Genomic DNA, 17,740 nt, shown 5'->3' with positions numbered 1-17,740 from the left:
GTATGCGTGTACGTCCGTGATAAACTTATACTAGAAGTCTGTGGTCAAAGCATTAAAATGGTGATGAGTGTGAGTCATTGAATATGCTTTATCACGCTGGACAAATGTGTTAATTTAACCTACAAACACACCGCAATATTCAAAATAGCATAATAGCAAATCTCCCCAGCCAGATATCCTCATGAATAAGTATATTGGGAGTCAGCGAGATTTTTTTTTGTCCCGAGTGCATAAATATTTCATGTACTGTAATGTATACTGTTCTACAAAAGGCCCATTGTCCGAAAAACATTGACTACATTTATTTTCAGCTTCCTCTGCAAGACGATGACAGTTCCAAATTAGTATTCTTCAACACCGCTGCTCACACATTTAATTACGATGCGTGGACGAGAACTTGTGTTGATATAGGTGCTTGTGGGTTTTTGCCAACCATTGTACCCCCCTAGTTGGATATCCCCCTTTGACGACGCTGCAGCGATTTGTATGTGTGCGTGCGCGCGCGCGTGTGTTTGTATATACGACGTCCCCCTCGGATGCATTGAGCATTGATTTACTACTCGGCACTAACTGAACGCACCACGGCTTCTCGATATGTGTGTGTGTGAGAGACTGCACAGCACTGTGGGGAGCGGTGGTGCAACGGTTAGCGCTACGCTGCGCGACGAACGCGACGACCCAAGTTCGATTCCCGCTCACGGCCAACAGCAGTGGAGATTATCTGAACCGGTCCTGAGCCTCCCCTTGGTCGACTCAGCCCCAAATGCGAGTGAGACAAAGGCGGTCGGGCGTGGTGTTGGCCACCCACCCTCTCGCGTGCCGTGCCGGCCTTCATAGGTGCTCGCGAACAGCACTGGCCCCAACAGTCTGTTAATGCCATAATAGAGGTGTTTTGGGTTAGATCGCGTCGTCAAAACCCGCCACCACCCGACACCGCTAACTAGTAAAACTAGTAAGGGTTGTCACGTAAACAGAACGTGCAAATTCGTGACTAGACCGGCACACCGGTGTGTTGGAGAGCCAAGCCACAACATTTACAATCTGAGTACGACGTTTCGCCAGTAATTACAACTAGCTTCATCAGGCGACAGCCACATTTGACTGTCGCCTTATGAAGCTAGTTGTAATTACTGGCGAAAGGTCGTACTCAAATTGTAAATTCCGTGGCTTGGCTCTCCAACACACCGGTGTGCTGTACTAGTGACGAATTGGCCACGTTCTGTTTACGTGACAACCCTTACTGGTTGGCTGTGTCGGGTGGTGGCGGGTTTTAACGACACATTTATATATTTACAGCGATCTAACCCAAAATAAACCACCTCTATTATGGATGATATTGGTCGCGAAAGCCTGCTACGTGTAAAGTATGTTAAGGCGAAACTGGGGGATATTTGTCTCTGCACAGTACTGGTCACACAGTGCTGTGCTGCTGCTAACCATGATAATGATCCTTTGTTACTCGCTCCAACAGCTCCCCTCTTGGAGCTGGAACCCACTAAGAAACAATACACGGAGGCAGCTCATGAACGTGGATTACTTGCCAACGCAGCTTCTGGCACGAAGCTCACCCGTGTCTATCCACTGCTGTGTTGGAGTGTCTGTTGAGTCTCCACTTATATGACCTGAATGTAAAAGGGAACCAAACAACAACCCATATGCCTGTAAACCTGACGTATTGACGTCAATCGCTATCAATTGGCTTTAGTGTCGCCCTCCGTGGGAGGCGAATAATACTTGGTTTGGTATTTTGTAACTGTTAATCGCGAGACTTTAAACGGTTTAGAACTTATAGGCTGCGCCTGCGTACGCTGTGTCAAACGAGTCGACCTGTGGGCCGTAGTTTGTGCAGTCCACGTTGTAAAATGTGTTTTTTTGGATGTTTCTAGGTAAAAATGTATGCTCGAATTATATTTGTGCCAATGTATGATTTTATAGAACACCATTAGGATGTATACCTCACGTACGGTCGTCTAATAGGTGACGTACGCCTTAGAGACGCTCCCAGTGTTTCAAAGATCCCCCCCAGTATAGCCTTAACAGACTGGTGGGCAAGTGCTGTTAGCGAGCACCTATGAAAGCCGGAAACTCTACACGAGGGGCTGTGGGTGGCCAGCACCACGCCCGACCGCATTTGTCTCCCCAGTGTTTCGCACACACACATTCCTCACACGCGCGACACGCATTCTCCTGGAGAATTGCGACTTTAAATGCGCAAATTGCGAAGTCAATAACCATTTACGTTGACAATGTACACGAACACATACACGGTGCATTATAACAACCCTCCCTACATCCCCCCCCCTCCTTGTTTTTGAACGACGAGGCTGTTGGTACAAGCGTTGTTAGCAAACACCCATTAAGGTTGAAGCTCACGCTAACACTCGCCCAGCTGCCTTTGTCTCTCCGGTGCTATGAAATTGAGACATACTCTTTGGTTCTATTGGGTAAAGTCACGTAGGTAAAAAATAAAATAACAAAAATCACGACGTTTCGGCCACAACACAAGCGGCCTTCATCAGGTGAAGGGACTCCAGCGCTGTCCTCCAGACAGTCTCGTCCCTTCACCTGATGAAGGCCGCTTGTGTTGTGGCCGAAACGTCGTGATTTTTGTTATTTTATTTTTTACCTACGTGACTTTACCCAATAGAACCAAAGAGTATGGATCCTAGCAGTCACGAAAGCTTTAAATCTAGTAGAGATTGAGACACTTCACCGAGTACTCATTTTGTAACAGATTAATTTATGATAATTTTTTTGTAAAATAATAATAATAACATTAATTGCAACCACCTACCGCTATTTGTCAATTCACCGCGACATCCAAGACTTCCCTGCGCCGTGGTCGGCCATGGGGACGGTTCACCATACTTCACCCTGCTGGTCAGTGCGGGTTAGCCAATGGGGGGCGGGGGTAGCCAGACCAGTTCGGGCGTGAACCGTGGCTCGGAATCGAGCTCCGGTTAATTGGTACCTAGCGCAGATAATTAAATGATATATTGACGCTGAAACCGACCGGATTTGTTCATTTTAGGCCGAATTGACCTAAGCGGCAACACATGCTGATACTGTATTGAGATAGCAATTGTTGCTGAAGTGTGCACGTTCAGGATTTGAACCCACGGTGGCCTGGACCGTAGCGCAGTGTGCTCGTCCCCCACTTGCACGTAGCTTCACCCGTTTGGGTTATGGTTGTTCCCGCGAGCTGTTCCGCACGACGTACGACGTTTCGCTGCGGCCACGCAGCACCACTCGGAACGCACATCGGAAGGCTGCTCGGCACACAACCGCCGACCATCCCACGCTGTAGTGCCAGCCTACATAACACTTCACGCATTGCTCATAACAACGCTCACTCCCACCAGCAGCCACGAACCGCGAGGCTATCTACAAAAGTGTCCTTACTTTTCAAAGAAAGGGGGAGTGAGAGAGAGAGAGAAAACTCAAACATTTTTTTTATAAAGAGAGCGTAGCTTTCGTTGAGCTACATGCGACTGGATTGTGCATTGGCTGCTCGCTGCTATGCGGCTTGCGCTATAATATCCGTGCCCTTACGCGCGCGCTGCCCGTTTGTAATCATAGCAAATTAAAGTGGAAAGGCGTTATTCCCTTGTCGTATAATTAGCCTCATGTAATGTTTACTACTTTTTGTCATTTCTCTCCCCCCCCGCCCGCTCGCCCCCCGCAGGTATTTTATGTTGCTGACCTTTAATAATCCCGGGAGAAGAATTTGCAATTACACTCAGTGCTTGTTCCTAGAATTCTCGCGCGCGCGCGCGCACAGATGGCAATTATATAACCCAGGAATGTCAAAATTGAGATCAACAGGTACCGTGGATGTGCGTAGTTTTAGATGTTGTAGATATCAGACACAAACAGAATAGCATTGGGGGGGGGGGGGGGGGGGTTCCTGTTTGATGTTCGCGATGTATGATGAAGACTAAAGTTGATCGCCTCGCTGTTAATGAAACGCATTCCTGCGCGGCTGACGAATATAAAGGGAGCGTCGGATTATTGAGCAGCCTGCGATTCGGGTGATGTTATTAAATAAGCGAGTCTATCAAGCACTCAGCCACTAGCACAATTATCGAACGCCGTCTACTTGATAGGCTATGGATCCTTTGGTATGATCGACACGTAAAGACACAGATCCACCCGTATATTCTTAACAGACGTTTTGGACAAGTGCTGTTAGCGAGCAGCTATTACGACCGGCACGGCACACGAGGGGTACGTCGCCGCCACCACAAAGACAAAGATCCCCCGTATAGCCTTGACAGACTGTAGGGGGGGCAAGTGCTGTTAGCGAGCACCTTTGAAGGCCGGAACGGTACACGAGGGGGTGGGTGGCCAGCACCATGCCCGACCGCCTTTGTCTCCCCAGTGGCGATGTTTACACACCGCACCAGGTAATAATTTGAGGCTGAGTCGACCTAGGGGAGGCCCTTGACCGGTTCAGATAATCGTCACTGGTGTTGGCCGTGAGTAGGAATCGAACCCGGATAGCCGGGTTCATAGCGTAGCGTAGCGCTAACCACTACACCACCGCTCCCCACCACCACACACACACACCATATAACAACGCTGTGTTGGACAGATAAGACTCAGGGAAGACGGGCGAGAATGTATTCAGCCAATTTAAAATGAGGTTGTTTTGAATCCAACGTGTTGCCCTGGAATTTAATGGTAACAACGATAAATGATCTTATTGCATTGTGTCATCTACTGCTGAATGAAGGCCTCCCTACGCTGCGTCGGCCATTGTGGTCGGTTGATTGCACGCTTTATGAAGTACGGGCTGATGAAGAGAAGGCTTCACGACCGATCCAGATTTCACTCGACGCGTGTGTTAGCTGTGCCCGGGAATAGAACTCAGTTGGCCGTTTTCATAGCGTAGTGCCTTACCCATTGCGCCACCGCTTAACCCTACAGATATACGAAAATCCTATCATATAACGCCACGTGAATACTTGATGAGATCACTGTAATAAGCCACGTGGATTCCACTGCTAGATGGAGGCCTCCGTGTGTCGTATTCATACATTCTCGTTCCGGAGATGTCAATGTCTATTTCACTTCTGCCCATCAACCGATCTCAAAATCTCATTTCTCTCTCTCACATACGGACACATGTATACACATATACACAGATGTTCACGTGCAATGTATTGACGTTAAAAAAAACCGTAAACGTATTTCTCTACCCTCCACGGTGGCCCCTCTGGGGGAGCGCTCTCTCCTTTAGCTGCCATTGAGTCGCCAGCCTCGCCCACCGACCCTTCATCCCCCTCCCAGTGATGTGTTCTGGCCAAGCTCACTTCCATTTCATAACAGTTAAGACCGTGTCTCTGATTTGCGATTGGTTCCCTTATAAATGAGCCCATCGCCGCCTGGCTCCCGTTACACAATTGTCCACACACACGCAAAAAAAGTCACCGTACACTTATTTGTAGATCTGCGTGTAGCATCCGAATTTCATACCAGGGCTAACGCTCCGTTACTTCTATTCTCCGATCACGTATAATGTGCACTCACGTGTGCACTGCAGTGCAAACACAAGCAGCGAAATGAATAATGTACGCGCGCCTTATACCAGGGCTGGTGCGCGCCCCGTCCTCCACTGAACTCCGTGGGTTCCGGTTCATTTATGGCCCCAATGAGGCGCAGGAGTCGACTCGGTGACAACCGGTGTCAAGGATTACATCTTGGAAAGCTAGATGGGGAGGGGGAGATACTAATGTGTTTCAAATTCTCCAGCCAAGACACGAAGAAACGTTCCATGGTTTCACGACGCACGATTTATAAGTATATAGTGTCCTAAAATAGCATCACCATCTGCTGTGTACGATAAAAAACGCAACACATTGTCAATAGCACTGCCTTAAAGACGGGCTATAGGGCGACACGTTGTGTATTAAATATTGCCTTTTAAAGGCGGTGTTTTTGACGAATGTGTTTAGTTTTCTTCCTGCTGATATGTGTACTTCTGCCCCACTAATAACGCAGAAGCATCATCACAACATCATGTGCTCTGTGCCATAGGCTCGAGATCATCGTCGTCATCATAATCATCGTGTTGATGACGTGGGAAAGCTGCGATATACCGCAGTTCCATTTGTCCCCTGATTTGATGTTTGTATATCCACTCTGCTCCTCCCTTCGTGTGAGTGTTTTATTTCCTCTTAGCTACAATCCTGTCTCTGGCTTTGTCCATCAATCTGCAGCCCTTTGATAATGCGATGTTGGATGAAGGCATCCCTACCCAGCGTCGATCATGGGCGTTGTCTGAGCATACTTCATCACGCTGATCAGCGAAGGTCTGTGACTGTGCGGGTCTGGATCCGTCCAAATATAACTCGCCACTAATGTTAGCCATGACAGGGAATCGAACTTAGGTCGCCGGGTTCATTGCGCAGTGGGCTAACCACTGCCCTTTGCCTCTGTCCATCAATCCACACCCATGTCGATTATCGACGCGCTACGCTCGAGTACACTGTTAGTATAATTGTTAAATCATGAAAGCAAAGTTTTGTGCCAGCAGGATTTATTTTATTTTATAGATTTGATGCAAGATTCCGAGACACAATTTCCTGAGTGTAAATCACTCGACCAATCGTAATTTTAAGAGAGGATGACGTTGGTCTGTGGGGAATTTCGCAACGCATTGGAAATGTTCGATTCTTTGTGATGGATTTTTGCTGCATTTTTATCATAAATCGTATCAATGTCGTATGAATAGAGGTACTCTCCTGACCACTGTGAGGCTGTGGGTGACATGGCCCACCACTCAACTGATCTGTTTTCCACAAGCACTGTTCAATATCCTGTGCGGAATGGTCGCCGGGATCGCGTTGCAGTTTTAGCATCTGCCCATATATCTTGTGAGCAAGAGAAGACGTCTTAACGATGCGATTCCAAGGATCATTATTTTCGGATAAACCTGTCATACAGGGACGTGAATGAGTTTCCACACTGCACAACATTTCCACCACCGTCTATCTGACAGAATGCAAACAGGAAGGCACAAATCCAATTAAGGCAATATTAACTCCTTCGTAGATGCTGCCTTAGAATAAAAGCACCGGTCTCAAGTTTTGCATTGCGTAGGACAACGGCGTGCATATACAAATGATAATAATAAACAACAACTAAATTTCTATTTAAAGCTTTCGTGACTGCAAGGATTCATCTTCTTTGGTTCTTTCGGTAAAGTCACGTGGAATGAGAATAAAATAATAAATTAATAAAATAAAATAACACAATAAAATTCTCACGACGTTTCGGCCACAACACAAGTGGCCTTCTTCAGGTGAAAGGAACAGACCTGTCGGGACGACAGAGCTCTGTCGTCGAACAGACCTGTCGGGACGACAGAGCTCTGTCGTCTGTTCCTTTCACCTGAAGAAGGCCACTTGTGTAGTGGCCGAAACGTCGTGAGAATTTTATTGTGTTGTTTTATTTTATTATTTATTATTTTATTCTCATTCTACGTGACTTTACCGAAAGAACCAAGGAAGAAAAAAACAACAACTGCATTGAAATGCTATTGAGAATAACATTTAAATTCAGTTTTTTGTATTGCAGCAATCCCCACCACTGATTTATGTTCACAGATGAGTAATGCCACCCACACATCAACCTACAATGGGGGACGCAACGCGATGATGTCTTTATCAAGGCCGGGTTTCCCAATCGCGATTGGCTGAGCGCACGGCCTCCTCCTGCGTCTTCGCCCACGGGTGTAAGCGCCGCCCTTGTCGCTTCTCTGGCAGGAATAACTGGCAGCTCGGAGCGCGTGAAGCACCTCCCTCCGCCCCCCCTCCCCACTATATTCCCAACCCATCGAGCCGCGCTGCGCCTTATCAGTTGCGCTTCGGAGCAGAGCCCAACACGGCCCAAGCTGGTGCGATGGAGAATAGCTCATCCGCCGCGCTTCTCGTCTCCTGCATGTGGATGTTGCTTTGCGGCTGCTATCTCGTCGGCTGCACGGCCAAAGAAGGTGAATACAACGCACGCACACATAGAGCGACGCGCGCGCACACACAGAGAGCAACGTGTATCTCGCCACGAACAGTTAAACTTGCTTTCTTGCGGCGGCGTCAAAGCCGCGGTGCGCGCTTTGATTCGTGCGTTAAAGGCTGCGCGGGTCTCCGGTGACCCGGGGAATAACTTCGCGTGGAACAACCACGCGAACCGGTTCTCGCGCTTTGCCGAGCCTGCTCAGCTCACTCATGCGCGCTCGTGGCGCTGTTACTCGAGACGCTGGTCTGGCGCCGTTCAGTTAAATCGCGGGCACGATCACCTTTGACGACCGTGCGCGAGTCGGGTTAAAACGCGCGGGCGCGTGTTTAATGTTGGTGCATTTTGATGATAGCCGTTGCACGTCGCGCCTGTTATTATTGTTACGCGTAAAAAAAAAACTCGTACAACGTACGCTGCTCCAGAGTTACACGTGCGGTGTCGCCGCGCATCGGCGACAGCACCGGACTGCGTGGCGCGTGCTCGCTTGTCGGTCTCGACGATCGTGCGCCCCGCACATCGTTTCGCGTAATCGCGTCCAACTTTGGCGGCGTGCGTTTCGCGAGCCTCCCGGCGAGGAGGCTACGGGGGAATATTCTCGAAGGCATCGTCGCGACTGCCTGTGAGATCGTTTTTACTTCTCGGGCTCAATCTGAGCCGAGCGCGTTTGAGCACCGTGATGAAGCGCGCCCGCTCATCCGAATGGACGTGAAGGGGCTAACAGTACGGCGGCGTGGTCAAGCTACGCGCATCCTCGTTGACGCTCGCGAGAGGAAAGTCAACGATTAATAATCGCAATGCCATTTACCGTTGCACGCGAGATATTGTCCTCGTTTGATCTACACTCAGCATTGTCCTGGAAGCGTACTCTAAGGCTACAATAGACGCGCGCATACGATCAAATGCTTGCAGCTTTGTGCATTGTGAAGCTAAAAATACGGCTCGCGAAATGTAGTATTGGATGTTTTACAGGATTCGCGTTGGCTGTGGTGAGAGTATTCTGCAAATGTCATTTTGGCATGACTATTATTCCTCCGGATACGTGCCTACTAACATTTTTCCGCTTTGTTCTTTGTGTCGAGGGCTGAAATTATAGCGTATACATTTCTTGCGGTATTATCGCGTCAAACGGCCCATTATCTTGTACATATTACGAACAAGACCTTCAGATGTCACGCGATTTTGAACTCAGAGCGCACGCGGGTGTGTGTGTGCGTGTACATTTTTTACACCCACTTACCTGCCGCTTTCATTCGTTCTTTTTTAATTCTTTTTTTTTTGCGCAGACGTTACTCGTTCGCTTAAAAATATTGTTAATCACGGCGCGCAGAACGAAATAGCTTTCGTTCGTATTGAAAGCTTCGCATGGTGGATGATTCCGTTTGTTTGTAATTGTAAATGTGGTCATTTTCTATAATTGTGCACGTCACGCACTTGAGCCACGGCTCCGTAAACAACACATCTGTGCACATTCACGAACACCTCCGAATATGATGAACTGATTTTTTTAGTTATCTGAAAACGGGTTATGGTACGTTTTTACTCGCTGGTTTTCACTGCGCGTAAGTCACGAAAGTTGGACTTTTATTACGTTGATAAATAAAATTAATTGTACACAATACAATGCACCATTCAGGGGAAAAAAAGCAACAACAAACTCGCAATTACGAGACTTTTTCTCAGGAAGGCGCCGGCATTGGGATGTTTGGACAATTCCATCCCCGCCTTTTTGGTGCGTGGGACAGAACTGGAGTGCACGGGGAAAATGTCTTTCCCCGAATAAGAAATCATGATTGAGTTCAGTGGTGAATTGATCAAGTTACAGGATGGGTGAAGAAACCAAGACAAATCGCCATCCTTCCATGTGTTCGTGTGTTCTGCGTGCCAGCTCTCAATGATGGTGCTTCACAATGCCCCACTCACACTCTCGCTTTCAGAAGGCGCACGCCGTGAAAGTAGCCCAAGCCAGACACAACAATCATATCCACGCTTGGTGAAGCTGAATAAAACTTGCCCAGCAATTGGAACATTCACCACTGGGTCAGTCTAAAAAATAGTTGATGGTTGCATTATAGGCTCGCAGGAACGACAATACTGTGATGTATTATCAAAGTGCTATGCCTACTATAGTCGTAGAAATTAACTTAATGTGTGATTTTATATTATGATAACAAAAATACATATTGATAATGTTCTGTCAAGTGAATATTAAATAGGCCTACCCATTGACAATTGCAACATTAACCCCTTTGTGTACCTTTCTAAAAACACGTGCTACTCCGAGGTCTGGCCTCCTTTCTTTATAATAAAACAAATCTCTACGTGTTCTCACTTGGCTACATGAAGGACAGGACGTCAGTCAATGCGTCATTACGTGGTTGTGCTTGTCAGGAAAAGCAAACCATGGATCATCTCCTGAGATGTCCTGCAGCACCACAATGCACTCCTCAAAATTTAGCAATGCCAATACCAGAAGCGGTGGCCTGTGCAGAATATTTGGAAAATACCATAGAGGTTGGACAGGAGACACGACGAAGAAGATTACGTGGTTGAATTGAATCAGCCATCAACATGGTTCAAGATGGCACCTCCAGAAATGTCTTGTTGATTAATTGTAAATGTCACATGTGATATTTGGTAATTTTCTGTATTTTTGTTGGTACAAAAAAGTGCACAGTATCTCACTGGTCCAAATCTCTCCACCCTCTTCTCTCCTATCACCGCAACCACTCCCCCCCCCCTCTCAACCGCCCCCTCCACCGCTCCTGTAACAGTGGATCTGCTCAACACGATGGGCATCCAGGGCGAGATGGGCTGGCGAGCGTTTCCTCCTACAGGGGTGAGTCACTGACCCCCGACGCACCACGGAGAGAGTGGGCGTCACTGCGCAGCACCTGCCCGACGCACATACACGGGACACACGGACGCACACACACGGGACACAGACAACGATCCCCTGTGTAGCCTAAGCTGGCTGTTAGCGAGCACCTATGAAGGCGCGACCGCCTTTGCCTCCCTTGCGCTGATGTTTAGACACCGTACCGACTCAATTTAAGGCTGAGTCGAACTAGGGGAGACACAAGACTGGTTAATCGGATACTAAGATTCCCCTTGTAGCCCTGACATTTTTTGGGAGCAAGTGCTGCTGCCTATGAAGGCCGGGACGGTGGGTGGCCAGCACCACACCAGGCCGCCTTTGTCTCTCTACTGGCGACGTTTACACATTACGCCGAGTACTCATTTGGGGCTGAGTCGACCGAGGGGAGGCTCAGGACCGCGTCAAATAACCGCCCCCTGTTTGCTATTGGTCGTGAGCGGGAATCGAACCTGGGTCGTGGGTAGCGCAGCGCGCTCACCCACTGCGCCACCGCTCCCCCACGCACGCGCGCACACGGACACGCGCGCCTGTCGCACGCATCGGCTACAGCGGACGAAGCCGTGACGTTCACGCAGAGCGAGCAGCCCAAGCGAGGCAGATGGGCACGCCCACAACGCCAGCGTGTGGATGCTAAGACAAAGATCCCTGCTGCAGCCTAGGGGATTGACAAGGCGAAGTGCTATTAGCGAGCTCATACTAAGCCCCAGTGCAGTGCACAATTGTGCTCGGCCGCCTTTGTTTCCCCATTGATACTCATTTCGGGATGAGTCGACATCGGGGAGGCCAAGGTTAGGTGCAGATTATCAGATGCCAAGAGTGTTGTGTATTTCCAGCAAGCGAAATAACGCTCATTAATGGAATTGACTGAACAGCCCAATGCAAAACCACTGTGGCAGGAGACTCAGTGGGCCCTTTCCTGGTTAAATAAATGGTAGTGTTATTGTCATGAATATAACCCGGGTTGCCAGGATTCGAGTGTGTGAAGCACACCACGACTCATTTCGGACACCCTGTATATAGTCAGCAAGATTACATCTGATTATGGGGGAAAGATGACAACACAGCATTTTCCCAAAAGCAATTATGATGCACCACACACACTAGAAGAGGATTTTTGCTCTCAGCCCTCATCAGTCGGCCATAGTTACAAAATAACCAATGCCTAGATTTTGATAGAAATACTCAGAGCATGTTTTTCTTTGTGCGGTATACAAACTGCCTTTGATTTAAGAATCAGAATCTTTATTCAGACTGGAGAAATCCGATGAAGTATGAAGCTCCTTCTCACAGATGTACAGAATTTCACAGATTGGATTTGTTAAAGCAGAAATGTCTGTTAAGGATTACTGAAAATACATGCTTTCCTGAGTGTCTAACTGCAATCCCTGGAGGAGTGGGTTAATTCCAAAAAAGACTGTGCTGGAATTGACTTGAACAAATTAATTTAGCATGCAACAACGTGGGGTCTCCACTCTACATTACTGCGTGGTTATCCTCTGAATCCAACACTTAACCATGTTAGCACAAAATAAGGGCATTAATTAATCCAATTTCACAATGATTTGAGATGATTGCTGGACCGAATGAGATGAATCGCGGTTTCATGGTGGGGTGGTATCAGGGTCTGGAGCCAAACTATATGGCAACAAAGCACATGCCACGAAGGGATGTCTTATTTATTCAGTAATTTAAGGCTTCTCATACAGTATATAATATCCTTGAAACATATTGCCTCTCGCTCAAGACTAACTACCCCGCAGGCATGAAGCCTGCACACTGGCACATCCACATAGCGCGATCAGTGTGAGTCAGGAGCTTATACAAGCAGGAGTATGTGCACAGTGCTCGGCCATCAGCCTATCACACTATTCTAGAGAGTCCCTGCCCTAATAGGAATGCTTAGCTAGTGTCGGGTAACTGGTGTTCCTTTTTGCTATTTTGAATGTCACGTGATTACGGTCGGATAATACCACAGCTAATTAAAACATGTGGACTGGTATTTCGTGCTATATTGGACATTGATGGTGGCTATTACGCGCGCTGTACAACACACGCTTGACGTGCATTTGTAATGCATTCCGCATCTTACAATCATCTTTTGATAGCACCGATAGCATGTGATTCATATGAAGCTTATCTTAAATTACCGGTTAGTGTGCATAATGTAATCGTTTGGAAGAAAAATAACGATTTTTTTTGCGAATTAATGGCCAAATGAGTGAAACCTTAGATGACTCTCATTTACGACATCAATTTGACTCTTTAATAAGGGTAAGTGAATATTGGTGGCATGGGAATTGACACTCCTATTAAAGCCGCATTAGTAGGTCCTCTGCCTGTCACGAACACCTGCATTGGGGTGCATGTGCAATGCACATGCAATATCGCTCCTTGACTCTGCTTCTTTCACTGCAGTCAATCGTGCAGGAGAAAGAACTGATAGAGTATCTAAGAGTAATCTTGGCTGCATTCGAGATAATGTTTTGTACTCGACGATAATGCTTAAAAGCCAAGCGTAAGCTACTCAAGATCCCAAAACTTGATTCACTCTTCTGCGACTTACCTTCACAGAAGGTCGCACGCCGCTAATGTTACCTAAAACACAATTAAGATGTTGAAGTCGCACATTCTTTTATGACAGAGTGCCCATCATGAGGATTGTGGTGGCTAAACAGCTCTTGCTCCAACAGTCTGTTAAAGGCTACACGGGGGGGGGCCTTTGTCTTTGTAAACTAGTGAATTGTCATTGGTGTCCATCATGTTAATTGTGAATTGCCAGTAAATTGCAAACACAGCAAATTGATTTATATTCATTACTCAATACTTGTTAGCGTATTTTTATGTATACCGTACACGAAGTAAATCTGGTTAGCGAAAAGTGGGAAAATATTTTATGTTAATATTGTTTTTAAGCTCTTTCAAAGGAAGACATTTATATATCATTCATGTCATATATTACGATGTCACACATATGGAAGGGGTGGAAATATTGCAAATGACTAGTGTCTAGGCAAATTTCATATATTAGCCACGCAACTTCTTTTTGGAATTTTAAATTGATCTTTTTTTTCCAAAGTGCTTCAGGTAGTTAAATAACTACTCCCTTGATGCAGTTATGATGCACACCCTGAAAAAAAATCGCGTGAAATAATTGCTTGCGTTTGTTTTGCTCTGTGAGATTTTATTTTGTATCCACACCGAACAACGTTGACAACATTGTACCAAATCATTGTGTTAAATTTGTCATTGCATGTGGGAGGTGAGTGCTATACGTAGGTAGCCATAGGTGTTAGGAGAGAGGGGAGTGTAGGGAGATTGAGTCATGAATTGAAGTTGAATATATATATGAATTTCCGGGGCCTGTGAATGTGCAGAATAATGGATCGGCAGCTGTAAAGTGTGCTCCGCTGTGGGACATTACAGCTGACATTTACGGGTTTCTCAGCCCACACGCAACTATCGGGTTATGTAATATACCCTAAGTGTGCTCGCACAACAATATTGGCTTGTAAGGTCATTGTGCGCTTGATCTCTGAATTATTCATTTCACGTCAGAGGCTCGGAAACAACGGGGTGTGTGTGTGTGTGCTTCCCAAAATAAGTTAACAACGCACGGCACGGACTCACACGCACGCACGCCGATTCTGGGGAACTTTAAGGAAACGTGGAGGTTGTTGTGTGTAGACCGAGTGTCTGCATTAACGTGTCTGACAATGGAAGTGCAGTACCATTCCCACTTGCGTGTAGACCGAGCGTCTGCATTAACGTGTCTGACAATGAAAGTGCAGTACCATTCGCACTTAGTTTGTATTCGATCGGCAAAACAGGCCCTTTCCTGTCGGTTCCAAACAACTCTGGAGCAACGTTAAATATTCACAACTATTTCACGTGAAGGTGTTATGCCGGTCCTCTTGCACGAATACACGTTGTGGTGACGTTCATTTTGATGGTCAAAACATACGGCGAGCGAACCGACGTTGAACGCACGTAATGTTTAGCAAAGTATGATCACCAGAAATCAGAGGGCAGCCTTTTCACACGAGGGAAAACATATACCGGGGTGTGTATTGAAAAGTACCATTGTTACAGGGAACTTTACTTATTGCTTGCATTTTATAAGCCTCTCGTGGCACTCTCGATATTTTCTGAGTGTTTTTCCCCAGCTATTTGCAGAGATGTGTGGTAGGGCGGGGGAACTCTAACATGTTTTATCCATTTTGTTCATTACCATGTTGAATAGTGCAGTGCAGTAGCTGTAAACATAAATAAATGTTAGGATTTGCTTGTAAACTTCATTGTTGAAGGTTAACGTGTAACATTTTGTCCTCCTGCTTTTAGCTGTAAACATATTGAACTAAAACAACACAATGTGTATTTGCTTAATAGCTAGCAAGCACATGCATTTGTATGTTCATGAACTGAAGAACTAGTTGCCCAACTTATAAACATACATATCACATTAACATATTGTGGACACATTTGTGCCAAGTAACTGACGCTATATGACCTTGCTTTGTTGTCAAAAGTCATCGCAATTTCCCCGTCTCCACCTGTCATTCCCTTACTGGCAGAAGCTCAGCTTAGATTAGAACACCATTAAAGTATCGTGTATTGGGCTGAAGAGCATTAAACCATGCCGGTGTGCTACAGACACTGGGTGATTGAGCGAAATCACATTTGAATTCCTGTAATTTTCACATTCATCTCTCAGTGTCATTTTCAAGACATGTGCAGCGAGTTCATTTGTTTTCGGGCATTTCGCATACCAAGGGGGGCTCTGTGATAGCAAATACCGTAATAGTTAAACTACCTAATATGTGGCTCGGTTGTGAAATTTCAGAGTAAAGCATCACTCAATCAGATGAGATGCGGATTTCCTTCTTTGCATACAAATGAATTCCTTTAGGCCAAATTGAGTGATTTATACTTTGTCCATGGAACTTAAGGTAGAGTATTTAAGCTTCTTTACAGACCTAGGCAAAAAAGGTCAAATTATTATCAAAGAATTATTACTGTTCACACCTTCTGCACAAAAACTATTTTAGCCTTTCAGCCAGAATTCCAAAATTAACCATTAACATGAGCAAAAGAAACACCATCAGCGATTTAGTGTTTGAGTTGCCGTAATAAAGCAAGAAAATGTGATCACTGAGAACCACAATTTCCCAGTAGCCATCACTTTCCAACGCATCCCACGTGCAACTCAGACACGTACACAAGACACGCTGCTCTGGGCCCACCGTCAAACGCGCGGTAATAGGAGGGGCATCAGCTGCTCAGCGAGACGGAAAAACATGGAAATTGTCTCGCGTTAATTTGCGAAACAGCCATGACGCGACTGTCATCATTGCCTGTCCTTTGCGTTCGAAGCTATTGGTGGTAAACCTTTTGTAAAATGATCGCAAATCACTTATCACTGAGAGATCATTATGCTTAATGTTTCATGTGTGTGTGTGTTTTTGAAAGAATACTTTTCATGGCGCCGCACTGCACAAGAGACCACTGGGAGGAATGCATTCAATCCTGCCGTACTTGAAGAGGGCATTCCCTTTGAGTTTTCAACGCGGAACTTTTAAGCTCTTTCTATTAAAGCAAATTGAACATTTTTATGAACATAATGGGCATTATGTAACATTAAATGCCAAACGCATAATATCTATTTAAATCCATCTTCATCATCCCTGATCTATACACTGCTGTATCAATGCCTCATCATGTTTCCACAGATAATATTTACATTCTACAATTTATTCCCTTGTTGCATACATGAGTCAGGATTATTTATATCCACATTGCTAGCCTCGGTTTAGTATGAATATACACAATAAAAATAACACACCGGATACAGCCAATAATCATTCCACTGCTCGATGACAGCCTCCCCCACACAGTGTGATTTGACCATACTTCACCCAGCTGGTCGATGCAGGTTAGGGAAAAGGGGTGCGGGGTACTGGGCCGGTTCAGATGTCAATCGCCGAAATAACGTTAGCCATGATGAGCAATTGAATTAATCTAGCAGCGGATAGTTCATGATGATATATACGATGAAATATATTAACCATGGTATGGAGTGGAATCCGCGGACGCCCTGAGCGCATCAAACTTTACAGGAGTCATTGGCTTGAAGGTCGAACACATCTTCTCATTGTTGTGACTGCGACTCGGATCTTTGTTTGAGTGACCTCTTTCAATGCATTTGGAATCTAATTTTCTTTTGTCAGACATGTGTTCTGCGTTAGCAGTCTGCTCACTTACCTGCTAACAAATGTGCAGGAGAGATTTCCAATTAAGTCCTACCTTGGAGTTTCCTTTCAATCGCTCTGCCCCTATCGCGGCTTGACTACAATGGGTCCAACGGCGTCATACGCACCATGTTAAATTAGCAATTTTAGAGCTGCTTAACTACATGTCCGCCCTATTGTGCTCAAAATTACACGATCCAATCGTCATTCGGAAATGCGTAGAGATTAAAACGGCGTAATTGGAAGCCAGGGGAACACCGAGGCACGTCGTACCGTGCGCTGACCAATTGCGGCCAGATATTAATTCAGGTTAGTATTGGTCAGTGAGGAGCGTGTAGATTAGAGAACGGTACAGAGGTTATCGTTTTCGACTGGTAAGGAGAGAAAGTGAGCTTGGGCATAACATGTCCTTGGCTGGCGTGAATAACAATGTGAGTGGCAGCCAAATGAGAGAACGCGGCCAAGAGGACCTCTATTGTGGAGACGGAGTGATGGGATTGGCTCACGGGCATGTGCTGGGTGCATTGTTGCATTATAGGACAATGAGAGGCTGTCATCCAGTGAATAGATGACAACTGACGTGGCTGCTGATGATGATAGA

The 17,740-nt window shown here is 46.2% G+C and overlaps 1 protein-coding gene across 1 annotated transcript in view; it reads left to right on the top strand.

Moving 5' to 3' along the window:
* The first annotated feature begins 7,813 nt into the window (after window positions 1-7,813).
* Window positions 7,814-17,740, top strand: part of LOC116942355 (ephrin type-A receptor 4-like) — an 82,564-nt gene continuing 72,637 nt past the window's right edge. Inside the window, exons 1-2 of the mRNA XM_032954147.2 lie at window positions 7,814-7,996; window positions 10,791-10,855. Of these exons, the coding sequence (XP_032810038.2) occupies window positions 7,906-7,996; window positions 10,791-10,855 (156 nt within the window). The 5' untranslated portion in view covers window positions 7,814-7,905. The remainder of the gene's footprint in view (window positions 7,997-10,790; window positions 10,856-17,740) is intronic.

The sequence above is a fragment of the Petromyzon marinus genome, chromosome 14, assembly GCF_048934315.1.
Source record: "Petromyzon marinus isolate PM22_M1 ecotype Great Lakes invasive population chromosome 14, UKy_Petmar_22M1.pri1.0, whole genome shotgun sequence".
Classification (NCBI taxonomy): domain Eukaryota; kingdom Metazoa; phylum Chordata; class Hyperoartia; order Petromyzontiformes; family Petromyzontidae; genus Petromyzon; species Petromyzon marinus.
The sequence above is the reverse complement of the archived record's forward strand: the minus strand, read 5'-3'. Positions and strand labels throughout refer to the sequence as shown.